At 43.1% G+C, this 15,286-nt stretch overlaps 1 protein-coding gene and 1 long non-coding RNA gene across 2 annotated transcripts in view; one reads left to right on the forward strand and one right to left on the reverse strand.

Moving 5' to 3' along the window:
• Positions 1-2,836: 2,836 nt before the first annotated feature.
• Positions 2,837-13,958, reverse strand: LOC109146144. Its single transcript, XR_005604487.1, has 2 exons — positions 13,792-13,958; positions 2,837-3,118 (listed from the first exon to the last, which is right to left on the reverse strand). It is a non-coding gene; the product is annotated as an uncharacterized LOC109146144 (long non-coding RNA).
• Positions 13,310-15,286, forward strand: part of PHF21B (PHD finger protein 21B) — a 76,234-nt gene continuing 74,257 nt past the window's right edge. Inside the window, exon 1 of the mRNA XM_010410197.4 lies at positions 13,310-13,574. Coding sequence (XP_010408499.1) covers positions 13,449-13,574 — 126 coding nt within the window. The 5' untranslated portion in view covers positions 13,310-13,448. The remainder of the gene's footprint in view (positions 13,575-15,286) is intronic.

A 15,286-nucleotide genomic window follows, 5' to 3' on the forward strand; every position in this document is an offset into this window, starting at 1 on the left:
GAGCATCAGTTCTTTCTGACCACCTTGTCGTTTTTTGTATTCAGCATCTTTGCAAAATGACTTTTATCAGAAGAAGAGCTATCAGCTGGGATAAATGTTCCAGGCAAAGGATTGGGTTGACTGATGGAGGTTGGTATTAAGTGCTTGTGATGTTTTGCACTCAATGGGAAATGTTTATTCTGATTCTGAAATGTAAAAAAGTAAGGGAAAAAGTTTGCTGAAGCTTCTCTCGATCTCTTCTCAACTTTCTTTTGTGTCCTTGAACCCTTTCTGAGTATGCACACAGATGGGTGTCACTCTGCAGCTCCCTGTAGAGTTCTCATGGCTAAAATATCCAAGTGCTTGCCACTACCATAGCAAAAAGCTCAACATACAAATGTCTTTCTTTCTCCTGTCACTGTGCATGGAAGTAGTTTAGAAATTAGTTCAGACACAACTGTGGACTAGGGACTAAATTTTGCAGATAATTTCCATTTTATCTGTGCATTATATAATCATCTCCATCTTGATGTGTGAAGGCAGTGGCAATATAGTGTGTCACTGCCTTCTCCTTAGCCATTGTGCTCCTCTCCGGTTGTTGTTTTGAAGTGGGCCCAGTCTGTTCTATCTCATTCTCTCTTCCACATTCCATTTTATTTACGGTCATTGGCACGATCTGTGCTATTTATTGCTTGTTACTCTCTCTTTGGCCTCTGGAATAATGGTTGTGTAGTGTCTTAGTTTCAAGGATCTACACAGTCCTTCATTAGCAGCTCTTTTTAATATTCTTTCCCAACCCTGCTGTATACCTTTCTTTCCCTTTAAGCATTGTCTTATGGTTTGCATTTCCATTAAGTTAGAATGAAAGCATATCATTCCCTTGTTTCTTAAATTTACACAGCGTTTTCTAAATCTGCTAATGTATTTGTACAGTTCAGTCATTCTAAATAGTTTTTTCATGCTGTCTCTGAAGTCTCATTAACAGAAAAATATTGCATGCTGTATCCACTTCTTATTATGACTGATCAATTATCTGTATCTAGTCAAGTGGTATTCCTTGGGATTCTCGAACTAAGTTGGCTTTTGATTTTTCACGTGTGTACTCACACAGCATTCTTTGTCATGGGGGGGAGGATTAGGGAGGGGAAGTTAATTTTTTTTTAATCTGTCTAAACCACCAATGTCCCTAGAGGAACTAGGCCATGATATACCCCCAATAAAAAAAAAAAAAAAGTAATGCATTGAATAGTGGTCTGAGCAAAGACAGAGGGCTTGGAGTTCCCAATTTTCTGTTTCTCCCACTTCTGTAAGAGGTGATATTTGATCAGGTGGTACTTTATGTTTTTGGTAAGACATTATTTGACAACCTACCTCTTTGATCACTCCCTGCTTGAAAGGTAGAAAATCTCTGCAGTGCTGTTGCTGCCTGTGTGCAGTGGCAACCAGCCTGCCTGCACAGTCAGCCCTCAGGTTGGATAAAGAGGGCAATGTGATCATTCACATTGTTCACAGTTATGTTTTGGATACTCCATGAGGCAAATGAAGTGGTGCAACTGATGAAAAAATTAAATGAGGAGTGAAGGTGCTCTCTCAGTAACTAAAGTTTTGTGTTTGTGATGTTGAGGTTCAGTTTCCAGCTTTGACTTGATTCATCATGTGAGTGTGTGCTGGGGTTTTAAGAGGTCTAGTATTTTTCTATTAAAGGAATTTTTCCCCCATACTGTTACTAAGACAACAAATCGCTGGATGCTTAAGAGAGACAAAAGACCTGGCTGCTCCTTTTGTTTCACCTGGGTGTGTGGTCAGTTCGGGCTCTGGCGTTCGGACAGAGAGGAGTCGGCTTGCTTCAGCTGCTTTTCCTTGTGCTGGAGAAGCCCCGGGATCCCAAGGCCGCATTTCCTGCCCCACTGGAGGCCGGGCTGTGGCCGCCCTGCCCTGCCTCTGCTTCTAGCCTTCGCTACGTTGTAGCCCTGCTTGCCCTGCCAGCCCAGACCTCCGGGGGGTTCCCTACTAGGATACATCGCGCCTGCCACCCGGGATTTGTGCTCGTCCCTGCCGCTCCAGCCTGCTGCTCCAGCCTGCCGTTCCAGCCTGCTGTTCCCGAGGCTCCGGCCGGACACCGGGGCCAGCTGTCCGGGGTTTGTGAAGCCTTTGTTCCATCCTTCCCCGGGACCCCAGACCACCGGTGCCGCGTGCTCCCCGAGCTCGCTCCGGAGCGCCCCCTGCAGCCGCGGGGGAACCATCGCACCTGCCCTGCTCACCGGGAGCCGCCAGCGCCCCTGCCGGCTGCGAGCGGAACTGCACCCGAGGGGAAAGGGCCTGACAGCCGAGAAGGCTGGCACTGGGTTTGTGTTTGTTTGCTGTTACTGCCATAGTTATTGTTGTTTTGTTTGACTGGTTATATATATAATACTAAAGAACTGTTATTCCTATTTCCCACATCTTTGCCTAAAAGCCCTTGATTTCAAAATTATAATAACTCAGAGGGAAAGGGGCTACATCTGCCATTCCCAAGGGAGGCTTCTGCCTTCCTTAGCAGACACCTGTCTTTCAAACCAGTGTGTTTCAGTGTGTTTCTGTGACTTCAGTTTTAGCTCCTGCAGCTTCCTTCCACACGTATACTCAGAGTTCCTGCCTCTGGAGGAGTTTTACTGGATCATAGGGATTTCTTTGAATGATGTACAGATGCTCAGAGATCCTGGGAAGGGACAGAGAAAATCATTGAGATTGTCATCCTCTATATATTGTGTATGAGAAAGTAGGAAGTCTTGAGATGGAAGTCCATTGTCAACTCATCCTTCTGTGTCCTTTACTTCTGCAAACACCTGCACAACTGTTTATAATTCTCATTCCATAGTTTGTAATAAACAGTTTTATTTTATGATGCAGGAGGAGAATCTCTCTGAGGTTTACTACTTCAACTCTTTTCTGTCCATTGACAGCAGAACTGCAATAGTGCTGTTGAGAGAAATTTGGTTCCGTATGTCTCTTCCGCCATTCCTTCCAGCTTCTTTGAACACCTTTCTTCTTCAGACCTGTAGCACCTGTTTTTCAAGGTGCAGTTACCAGTTGTGTGTTTCCCATCTCTGGCCATGGGCTTTACTACAATTTTTGGTCTGTAGATTGCTTTTTATGCAACCTGTGGAAAGAAAAGTATATGAAATAAGTTTGTGCCATCAGCTTAGTTCTTTTCATGGCCAAGCCTGCATACACCCAGGAAAATGCTTGGACCTGTGAAGTCTCATCTTCATCTCCACAAGGTTTTCTTTGGAGGACATGAGAAAATATTGGCAGGCAAGATTAGATAAACAGGGCGGTAGTTCACTACCTTTGATTTGACAGACATAATCCTGTGGCTTAAGATAAAATCATATGATTTGTCTTTAATAACAAATAAACAACATTTAATGGATGCTAACAAGCTCATTTTCATAATACCTCAGCGAGGAAAACATGTTACCAAGTTGAGAAACTAAGGAAAAGGGATTTCTGTAGATCTTGAAAGACAGCTCTGATTCCACCTCAGTCCTGGTATGCTTAGCCAGAAGCAGACTCAGAGGCTGGGGTGGAAGGACGCTCCTCTTTGTGCTGCCAAGCCACAGGGTTTTTCATGAGTAAAGTGTGCTAATGGCTGATGGCTTTTGCAAAAAAACTGTTCATAAAGTTGCCTTCATCTTTGTCCTCTGAATAAAGTGCACTCTTCAGGTTCCATGACAAAATCAGCTTCCTTCATGTACACTCTTTTTACCAGAAAGAGTGGGATCCCCCTGGGCTTGGGGGGCAGGAGCACTGGGTGACTGTTCCTCTGGCTGCTGCTGCCCTTGTGTTGGCAGTGACCCATGTGGACACAAGAGCCTGGATTTGGAATGAGGAGGTGTCTAGATGTAAGCACTCAGTTTGGGCTCTTTATTTCCCCTCCTGCTTTGTTTGCTTTCACCAAAACTGTACTTGGGAGTGATGGAAAATTGAAAGGTTGCTCTGAGCAGTTTCATGTGTACCATGCAAACATGCCTGCACTTGAAAAACACTAATCACTTCAGAGTCATCCTAAAAGATCATGCTGTTGGGATGAAATGTGCGTATGAAGAATTGCTGTGGAAATATCTACACCAGGTCTGGAGAGAAGGCAGGGATTTTTTTCTTTTCTTTTCAACTTATCCAAAATTTCTGATGGGAATACTTCACAACTGAAGCTCTGCCTTCCCTTGGGCGAAATGCAACCATTTAACTTCTATCTTCTTTCTGATAGAAAACTGATGGTTTGATCCCATAGGAAGTCTGTATCTGCTCACATTTACATTTGTTCATTTCAGGAGGATTCTGTGTTATCTAGGAAAAAGCAGGGGGGCAGGAGGGGAAAGGATTTGGCTTAGTTTATTGTACTGCTGGTTCTTCCTGCCACTCCAAAGAAGATGTGCATTTCCAAATTTGATTTTAAGCTGGGGTGAAGAAGGGAGAAATAGAAATGATTATCAGGTTGGAGTGGGGCTTGGGTTGGGACTGGTGGGAGGAATGTGAATCAGGAGGCAGCAGCTTTGGAACCGGATACAATAAATTACTCTAATTTATTGTTAGTTTTTCTGATTGCATGCAGTTGCATCTCCTTTTGCAGTGCTTGGTCATAGCAAACAGTGCCTTTTTAAGCAAAAATGAGAAGCCCCTGAGTTCTGGACACATAGAATGCAAAGTTTAATGACATTCACGCAGAGGAGAAGAAAAGAGTGAGGCAGAATACTGAAACAAAGGGGAGGCAGGTTATCAAGAAATGTGAGCTTGATGCCATTTAGAAAGGGTCTGGGTCCCATGATTTATCTAAAAATGACAAGATGCCACTCTAGAAATGCAAATGTCTGCCCTGCATCTTATAGCTATAATGAATGAGTTTCACACAATGGAAACATTCAGCTTGCTCTAGGGCACTTACTGGGGCTCCATATGCTAACTGCATGTTCCTGGCCTTTAATCACTCTGCCTTTGTTTTCTCAAAACTTAAATTAGAAGTACATTAGTGTTTATACCGGTGTGCACCCAGGGTGTTTTTGTGTGTTTGTTTGTAGAAGTTGGTTTTGTTTTTCACCAACAAACAAGCCATATGGATGTAGTCCTCTTGAATGCATGGGATGAGGCAAATCATGAAAAACTGAAGTTGGCAACAGCAAAAGAGTGTAAATTTTGAGCTGTTAATGGAAAGTAGGACTCTGGCTTTGGGGCTGGGGGAGAACCCGTGTTAGACAGCAGGGAGCCAGTTAAACCCTCCCCTGACCTGCCAAGAGGATGCCTGTGTGCTTTCTGCTTTATTCATAGTGAGATCAAGCCGAAGTTTTCCTCTGTGGTAAGTTAGGGTTTAAAAAAAGCATATTTAAAAAAGCATATAAAAAAAGGCCTTGCAGACCTCCTCCAGAACACAGTGCACCCTATCTAAAGGCTGTTATTACTGGGGGCTTCAGCACAGGCTGTGTCTTCCTATTAGCAGTATTGTACATTTTAAACTTGGGATTAAGTGAAAGAATTAGAGATCCATCCATAAAATAAAATGGGAAACCAACTACTATTGCCTTGAAGATTTTTTGGGGAGGACTTTATCCCACACACATAATATTTAATTTTCTGGATGCATATATGCAGCATGTGTGTGAGTGGGCACACATGTAACTCCACTGCAAGTTTTAAAAGCTCTGTTTCTGACAGAAAACTGGTCTAATTAATAGGGGTAGGAGACAAAATGCCAGCTTGTAGATTTGTTTCCTCTGCAGAAATCGGCTCCTCCCTCCCTGTTACACTCCTTCTTGATCTGATGTAACAAGAAGAGAGAGTCAGCTGTGAATCAAGCGCCTTGTTCTCATTTCCTTGATCATTGGCATGGTTTGAGAGAGAGAAAGGAGGAGGGATTATTTGTGAGGTTCCCCTTCCTCCTCTCCTTCAAGATGCCCAGGTACTTCCAGAATGTTCCATAATATCAATCTGATTTTTCTCATTAAATAACATCCTCTTCCTCCCTATTCCGTGTTAGTTTAAAAGTGCTGTTTACACTTCACTAAGCTACTAATTCCGAGCTTTGACGAGTGGATTGCCAGTTAACAATACCATTTAAAACGCATTGGTTTTTGCAGCAAGCTGTTCAATGGGTTCAGAAATTAAAGGCAAAATGCACTTGACTGAATATGTGCATTTCTAAGCCCACAGTTACCATTGCTGGAGTATTTACCAGTTTGGAAAAATCTCTCTTTACATAAATCTGTCAGTTCTTCATTGCTGCACACTGAGAGTTTGGCCACTCACGCTGACAAGCTGGGGTGGGGTTTTTTTGAAGCAACTTTAATCGACATCTGGTGTCACATTTCTGCACTATGGTTTTGCTTGGAGGATTGTACAAATTTGTTCCCATAACATTCAGGTTGTATATGATCCCTTGTGAAAGAAAATGGCATGTTGGTATTCTCATTACGATATCAAGGAGACAAGGAACTAGATTGTCTTGGGAGAATAAGCGAGAAATACAAGGGTAGAATTGGAAGTGGAAAAAGTTTAGCTGTTGTGCGCTGCAGTATATAAAATTGCTGATGTGTGGAAGAGCTTGTGAATGCTTCTAAACCAGATTCTTAATAGTAATAACATTAATGGAAGCCTTTCCTGGAGAATGTGGCAGGTCAGAAAATCAAAAGCCATTTTGCTCCTTAGTAGAGAGACTGTTTCAATATTTCCTGGCATGTGCTTTCCTTCTAATTAATGTCATACACAGAAGGAGTAACCATTCAGCCATCTTTCCAGCTTTAAAAGAGTCAAAGATTAAAAAAAAAAAAATTACACAATGTAATAATTGGAGAAGGGATTTTGGGGGGCATGTCTGGGGGTGGTGGTGTTGTGCCTTGTTCCTCTCTTCTGTTTCAGGCAGTGTTTGTAATTCTTTGGCAGGAGTGACTAATTTATTGTCTGACTATCCTATCTGGATTCATACAGGGTGGCTTTCAATCCCTTCCACTCCCCTCCCCCCCCCCCCCCCCCCCCCCGCCAAAATTCTTCTGATGTGGCTGGGTATTTGTTTGGGAAGGGAAGGAGGAGGGGGAAAGGGAGAAGGTTATATGTTTCTGATCTGCTTTACTGCTTTTCAACTGCAAGTAAATTAATGCACACACTAGCTTCCCCTCTGCTGTGCTGATTGGATCCTTGTACCGATTAAATATTTCACACTGATAGAGGGTGCTGAAAGCACTCAGCTGGTAATGCAGCATGTACATCAGTGATACAATAACTGAGTCTCAGGTTAAAGTCAAACAAAACCCCCAGTTTGCTGCAGTTTTGATTGGAATGAGTTTCACTTTGAATTTAAATCCTTTAGCCTGCTGCAGGGATGGCTAATTAACTGAGATCTGATAGAGGCAAAGAAATACGTTCTTAGTTCTAATGACAGGCAGGCAGGAAGTTGTCAATAAAAAAAAAAAAAAGAGAGAAAAAGAAAAAGAGAAAAAGGAGAAGAAACCAACAGACAAAAGAAGTCGCAAAAACACCCCCAACCAACTAATGCTGAGACTGTACTTCAGCACATGTAAACCTTCCTGCCCGTGTTTCACACTCAGCTTCCTTTGGCTAAAAGTCTGCCCCTGGAAAGGCTCTTTCCATCGAGTCCCAGATTTTCTTCAGCTATTTTTTTAATCCCTCTAACAAAAACTAACATTCGAGTTGTACCTAGTCGGGCAGTCGCTACCTCCTTGTTTATTAATCGTGCTTTCGGGGGCTTCCTTTAGGAAAGGGCAGGGAGACGGGAGCAGCCATACTGGGGGGGAGGAAGGCAGGAGGGGGAGGAAGAGGAGGAGGAAGGCTGCCTGCCCCCGGGTACCTTACGTCAGCCTGCGCCACGGTGACGTCTCCCTGGGGGTCATTAAAAATACTTCTGTCGAGCAATTTTCTTCTTCCTCCCCTCCTTTCTCCCCATCCCTGCCCCCGCCCAAGCTGGGGCGTCGCAGGGAGAGCGTTTGTATCAAACTGACAGGTCATTTACTGAGCGAATGGCAGGAGGAACCCGACCGTCTTTAAAACGCTTCTCCTCCTCCTCCCCCTCGGTTGCACGTCTTGAACACCTTTACATCGAAGTACAGCATTTTTGGAAACTGCATAAAACCTTCCCTTGTGACAATCTTCATCCTTGTTTGTATGAGAACCTTTTTAATGTCTTCTCTTTGGGCACAGGCAGCCTGGTGCCCAAGGCCTGTATGCAAAAGGAAGCTTTTTTTATGGGAGGCCAGGGATAAAATACAGACTATGAAGCCTTCTGCCTCCATAAGCATCCACCAAACTCCTCTGGGTGCCTGTGCATACACATGTGCTTGGCTGAAGCCCTGCTCATTTCTGTTTCAGTGGGTAAAGTTATGAGGGTGGTTGGCTCATGACTTAAGGTGCAGATCAGGCAGGATCAGCCATGTATATAAATAGCAACTTGGAAATATATGAGAAATACATGGAAATGCATATGATTGAACCAAAATCCTAAGACGAGGTACTAAAGTGCTGTAGCTGGTGACTGTTTACCATGCACTTGTGTATTGTCACTCTCTGAATATTAAATATTCTGTTGTTCAAGAGAATTTTATTGTGACTATTGGGTAAACGAAGAGAGGCCATGGACCTCATTGCTGAAGAAGTCTGTTCAAATGGTTTGCATGCATGGCATTATATTAGTGTGGAATGTTAAATTATTAATTGACAAGACATCATTTTGGTTTTAAAGTGGATTGCCAGTGCTCTGCAAGCTAAATAAACTCTCAGGGTTATGCCAAATATTTTCTCGTAGCCATGGGGCCACTAAGGAAAAAACCTGATATTGCTCTGAAAACAGTTGCAGTTTTTCACAATCAAACTGCTTTGTCAGAGCATCATTCTAGAAAGATTAATTGACTGAGGTCTCTGTCTACAGTGTGTAGGCGTTAAAATACAAATGTGATGGACAGTGAATTTTAGGTCCTTTTTAAACGGATCTCATATTTTACTACGAAAACATGGAGGTTTGCTGAAAGACGTGTCTGTTTTAAATCACTGCTGTGGCAGACAGCAGCCAGGAGCTGAGAATTCCTCCCTTGTAGAGCATGACCATATTCTTATTTGAGATGCATGTAGGAAGTAATGTTGACATCAGATCAGTAAGGATTTGAAGACATGATGTAAACTGCAGCAGAGTGACAATGAAGGAGCCAAAGCCTTGCACCAGAAGCAGCGCCATGTATATGGAGCCTGGCTGGAGCCTGTGTGTGCGCATATACATGCCCCATTGCTCAGTGTGTGGATCACAACAGAACAGCCAGCTGCAAACACTTTCTCGCTTTGCTCTTTCCGTTGCTTTATTCACTGAACAGAATGATTTGTGGTTTGTGATAGCAGAAGTAGCATTTGAGTAACCAAGTTTGAGGCTAGAACTGTTGGACGGCCGCCTTCTCACATGAAAACCTTTACAGCACAGACCTCGCTAGAAAGGAGGGGACGGGGAGAAGGCTTACATGCACTAATAAATAGAAAGGCCAGAGTTATTTTGATACATATGGAAAAAATATTAACTCTGCTCTAAATAGTTGAGACCATGCCATGTACAAGATGGGAAATCATAAACAAGTGGCAGATTTCCAGCACATTGTGGCGTGTTTGCATGTGACCAGCATACATATTTCAAACTCCCAACTGCCTGTGGCATCCTGCAGTGAAAATGAAAGTTGTGTTGCTATTGAAAAGGCGCTGCTTCAAAATTGGTGCATTGTGTGGGCTATTATGCTGTGGATGAGAAGCAGAGACCTGCTTTCCAGCATTTAAAGCCAATATTTTTTTTCTTGTTTTCCTCTCTTTTGGCTCTTCCATTGTATCAGCATGTGTTTTCTGCTGCGGTGTCTAAAGCTTGCTTAGTTTCTTACTGTTCATTATTCCAAAAGTATCAGATAATATGTTATGCTGACTGATTCTCAAAATGCAGATTTTCTTTTTCTTTAAAAACTAAGATTATTCTTGTAAATAATCTGGCAGAAATAGAATACAGCAGATGTAGGTTTTGTTGAGGATTTTTTTTAATCTCTTGTATCATAATCTTTGTTTCTGTCAACACTCCTTTACCAACATCTTCTCAGGGTTATAATGTAAAAATGGCTGTTACAAAGGAAAAAACACAGAATAGTTCACCTCTTAACTAACACAGTTTGATTAAAGGGGCTATTTTTACAGTTTTGATTGGTACATTTTAGAAAATTAATAAAAGAGATACAGAAGAGATGATGTTGCTGCTTTTCCCTAAATAAACAGTTTTTCTGTAAGTCTACTTTGGAAGCTAATCTTGAGCACCTGATCCTTTGTATATACTTCCGTATTTAGTTTCTAAAATTTTCAGTTATTTAAATAAACTTAGTATAACATTGTATCCTCAGGAGGTGACAGATGTGGGCCAATTAGTCTTTGCAAGCATACCGCAAAGACATAATATTTTCCCTATATTTACTTAGAAAAGCCACAAAACCTATATTCAAATGAAAGTTTTCCAGTTTTACAAGCATTTCATATTTATCACAACTTAGACTGAAACAAGCAGTAACCTTTATTTCTGTAGCTCTTTTGGTTGCATGCACATGAACAGACAGGATTGTGAGATTATTAGGAAAAATGTTAACATGCATCACATGCAAAGACCCAAAACTGACTCACTGATAATGCATGTAGGGAGAACAAGTAGGAATGGGATGGATGGTAGTTTGAGTAGCAAAATTTTTTTGTTGGTTTACAGAATTTCTGCTTTTGTACTTCTCAGCTAATTTGCTCCTTTGAAACAAGACAAAAAGCAATTAGTTGCTATTGAAGTTTGTCAAGAAAGTCATAATCTACTTCTACTTAATTTACTTGTTTTTTCCTCTGAGCTACCAAGGATTGTCTCTCTTTTGGTGTCAAAAGTTTTATTTGCTTAGATGTTTTCTGTTGCTGACCCGCCTGAGAACAACATAAAGCTGTACTAATACCACTAGATTATTACTTATTAGAAATTTCAGTGAAAATATGAAATCAGAGTAATGCTGAGTGTTTCTGTAAGAAGTTTTTCATTCAGTAACCCACACGTTCATGTCTGAGGACAAACATTAAGACACTTCATCAGTACACTGGTCAATCAGGAATAGCAAGTGCTCCTAGGGCCACAAAAGAGAATTCCCAATGCTACTGACGTCAGCAGCAAACCTCTGGTTGCCTGCAATAGATCTAGGATTTCCCTCATGGACTAACTCCAGATAGGCAATGGATTTCTAGCACTGTAACCAAGGACAGCATTTTCAGACAGTCTTACGTAAGTGAACTTACATTTTACATAGGTCACAAAGCAAAAATACGACCACAGAGCTGAACTCTTAGTCTGAGAGCTTTATGTCACTGTAGGGGTTAATAAGGTGCTGAGCAGTGAAATATTCTGTAGAGCAGGAGAGGTGGTGGTCAGCTCTCCCACATGCTGTCCCAATTCTGTTTGGCATCTGCAGCAGCATACCATGGGGCATAGAAGCAGTGCAAGGAACACCAGTGGAAAACTGTGCTACAACAAACCAGAGAAATAGAGTTTTATAGAATTTTTTCATAAGCAACTTTTTCCCCCCTACATAAAACACATACCTGACCTTCTTGTCTTTCACTTGAGCACTCTTAAACTGTCAGACAGGTATATTTCTGTGTTGAAGGAAAAGCTCTTTTCTCTTCAAAACTTCTATGACACACAACAGCATAGAGAATAAGGAGAATATTGCCTATGCTTCCTTGGGATGATTGTCAGGATAATGGAGAATGAAAGGTAAAGACAAAAATGAAGAAAGCTCAAAACAATTTATACAAAGTCATGATTACTAGAGTAATACTGACATTAGAATCACAGAACCACAGATTCAATAAGGTTGGAAAAGACCTCAAAGATCATTGAATCCAGCCTTTGACCAAAAAGAAGTAATTTCTGTATATTAAAATCTGAAGCAAGTATCTCTGGTAAAGCATATGCTTGTGATTTCATATAAACACAAAAACTACAGTTCCTGGAGCAAACATATTTGTCCACTAAGCCTTTCCAGTCTTAAAATGTATGATGGGTTTAAAGGTAAGAAGGGATGTATTTTCCTAGAAGTCACTTAAGTTTTATGCTACAGGGCTTCTGCTTTATGCCCAGTAGTAAGGTTTTCAGCCTTCATTCTGGCAAGAACTAAGCATGTTTGTGACTTCATACACACACTCACACATATATACACACACCATATTTTAAACAAAGTTGACAACAAAACTCTTACGGGCTTTAACAGTAGAGCAGCAGTTTCCCAAAGGCTGTACATTAGATGTAATTGCATTAGAGTCCAAAGTTATGGTCAGTGCATAAAGTTAAACACGGGCAGAACTGTTTCCAGGATTAACTGCCTTTGATGTCAACTCTAGTAAAAATGAGATGTTTAATAATTAAAGGTCTCAAAAGAGGCTTGAACCAGCATACTTTTTCCACATGTACCTAACTTGCCTAAATGGCACTAATAAGAAAAGCTTCCAAAATTACTCAAAGTGCAAAAACTTTATAGAAGTTATTTTTCTTCCCAAAAGTGAGCATTTTATGCACACACTATTATTTACCGTATGCATCTTCACAGTACCTACAGAAATCTCAAATACAAGTCTTGTAAGAGATCCTATAACAAGGTCATAATCAAAATATTCCTATTACAGATGATGGAATAGCCACTCTGTAGCAATATAAAAGAACAACTATTAAGAAAAACAGAGAACCGTTAGTTAAAACGGTGCTATGGAGAAAAGTTAGCTTGGATGATGTTAATGATGATGATAATAATAATAATAATTGTAATTACCGCCACAGGAAAAATAGTGGAAGTTTGTGAGGAAAAGAAAACTTTAAAGGGAAAGCAGCAAACTGACTCCAAAGTCAGGCAGAGTGAAAGAACACAGGAAGTCGCTAAGCACTGGCGTGCGGTGGGCCCGCAGAATGGATATTCAGACCAATGGAAGAGAAAACTGAAAATACCCTTCTTTAACCTTTTATTATTAATTGAAGCTGCAGTATTGCCTAGACTTATATCACGATCAGGATATTGGCTCGAGGCAAAACCCAAAGGGAAAAAAATCCAATCCAAAACCCCAACTTTGGTAGCCCAGAGTGCAACCCGCGAATTCCCGAGCAAGGAAAAGGAACCCAGCCCTTCCCCTGCCAGGAAGAAAACTGTAACCTCATCCAAACCCCAAATCCGTGCTGCCTGGGGGCCGGCGGGCCGTGTGCGTCTGCATCCCTGCGGTGATAATGCCGCTTCTCTCTCCCCCTCTCCCGGCAGAAGCTGGCGGTGCTGGTGGGCAGCGGCACCAGCGGCAGCGCCAAGCCCGGCGTTGTCCCGGCCCTCCTCAAGGCTCCAGGCGGCGGGAGCCCCGGAGGCAGCCCCGGGCACAAGCTGCCCATATCCGCGCTGCCAGCCCGGGCGCCCATCGTGATGGTCACGGCGACCCTGCACGGCGGGATGGGCGCGGAGCCCCCGCAGAGCGCGCCCGTCAATCTGCAGACCACGGCCAAGGTGGTGGGTGCCCGCCGGCCGCTCGAGCTCGGCTCCAGCGCCCAGGTACGGCCGGGAGGGAGAGAGGGAGGGATGGGGGCCAGGAGGGCGGGGTGGGAGCCTGAAGGGAAGGAGGCAGGGAGGGATGGGAGCCGGGAGGAAGGGATGAGGGCCGGGCGGGAGCGGGGCGGCGCTGCGGGCTCTGCCGCGGACGGGTGGCCGCTGGGCGGGGGGTGTGAATGGGCTCCGGGCTGGGGGAGTTGCCGGCGGGGCAGGGGGATACCTGTCCTTCCATTCCAGTGCTCTCGGGGTGCAAGAGCAAGGGGAGATCTGTCCCTTCATCCCGGAGCCCTCGGAGTGCGGTTCTCGCCCCGGCGCCCTGCAAGGGGAGGGCTTCCTGCTCTGGTGCTGAGCGCTGGGCAGTTGGGCACCTCGTGTTGCTCGCCCCCAGTTTCCTCACCTTCTGTCGCCACGTCTCTGATTCAGAAACAGTTCTTAAATCTCACGAAGTTTACGTAGAGAAATGCTTGCGGGGTGGAGGGGCTCCTGGCTATGCTGGCGTTTCAAGCCCCCGCAGTACGGTGCTCTCGCTTAGGCACGGGGGAGCTGGCAGGCTGTTGCCTCCAGGTTCAGATGCGTATACATATTTAATGCTTATGTTCACGGTAATTAAAATACGAAATAAATGGACTTAGTGAAAGGAGGTCGGAAGGTGCAGGGGCGCTGTTTGTTTGCTGCTAACCATGTTTTGTGCAGTCTGTTAACAGAGAAGATTTGACTCCAGTCATGCTGTGTCAGAGAGAGAGGGAGATGATGCTGATGAAGTAAAAATGTGAAGAAAGTGACAAAGCCTTTCCAAAACTTTGTAGCAGAGGGTGTAAAGTACTATTGGTCACATGGGAAATGTGGATTTCTATTCTGCTTTCGGCACATAGGGGCTGTGTTAGTCTGGGGTTTTTTTTATACTCTGATTCCCCTTCACAGGCTCAGGATATGAATCTCTAATAATCAGGAAAGGAGAACCTGGTATGGATAAAGGCAACAGGCAAACTATACCTGAAGATTTTTGTAAGTCAAGGTTATATTGGAATGCATGAGGCTTTTTAGTACCCAGGGAGCCCCTTCCTAAACACCCTATGGGGCGTGACTGTCATCTACTGCACCCACGATTTTGTATTTCATACTGGGTAATTTCCTTTTTAGAAAGTGTTGTTTATGCTTTATTGAAAAGATACTTGATGGCATACTAGTAGATATTTCTTAGAATCCTGGAAAATAACTATAGAAATGATAATAATATGAAAGATAAAAGTTAAAAGTCAATATTACAACCATCAATCATTTTGTGAAGGACTATCTTTTACTTTCACTGTCAGGAGCCATTGGAAGAAAAGAATCAAAGCAGTGAGGGAAGAAGCTTGAAATATAATTTAATATGTTTAGACCAAATAGTGAAGAAACAGTCCCAGGTGCTGGAGAGCAGTATGAGTTAGAGCATTTGGCTGCAAACTTTTCACTTCTTCAAGTGTTCTTGGAGAAAGACTTTCTAACCTGCTGTGGTGTTGAATAATCCATGCTCCTTCCCATTTATCCTTTTAAAAGGGCAAATGGGTTCCACTCCCACCTTTCACATCCCCAAGCATACTGGGCTCAGTGGTGTAGTGCAGCCTGCTGGAGCCAAGCACTAATGCTCCTGCAGGTTTCTATTTTATATGCTCTCAAACCTGAAACAGTGTTTGTCCTGGCATTGCAACTTTTGCTTGCAAAGAGCAGCTTTA

Source organism: Corvus cornix, chromosome 1A (assembly GCF_000738735.6).
Source record: "Corvus cornix cornix isolate S_Up_H32 chromosome 1A, ASM73873v5, whole genome shotgun sequence".
NCBI lineage: Eukaryota > Metazoa > Chordata > Aves > Passeriformes > Corvidae > Corvus > Corvus cornix.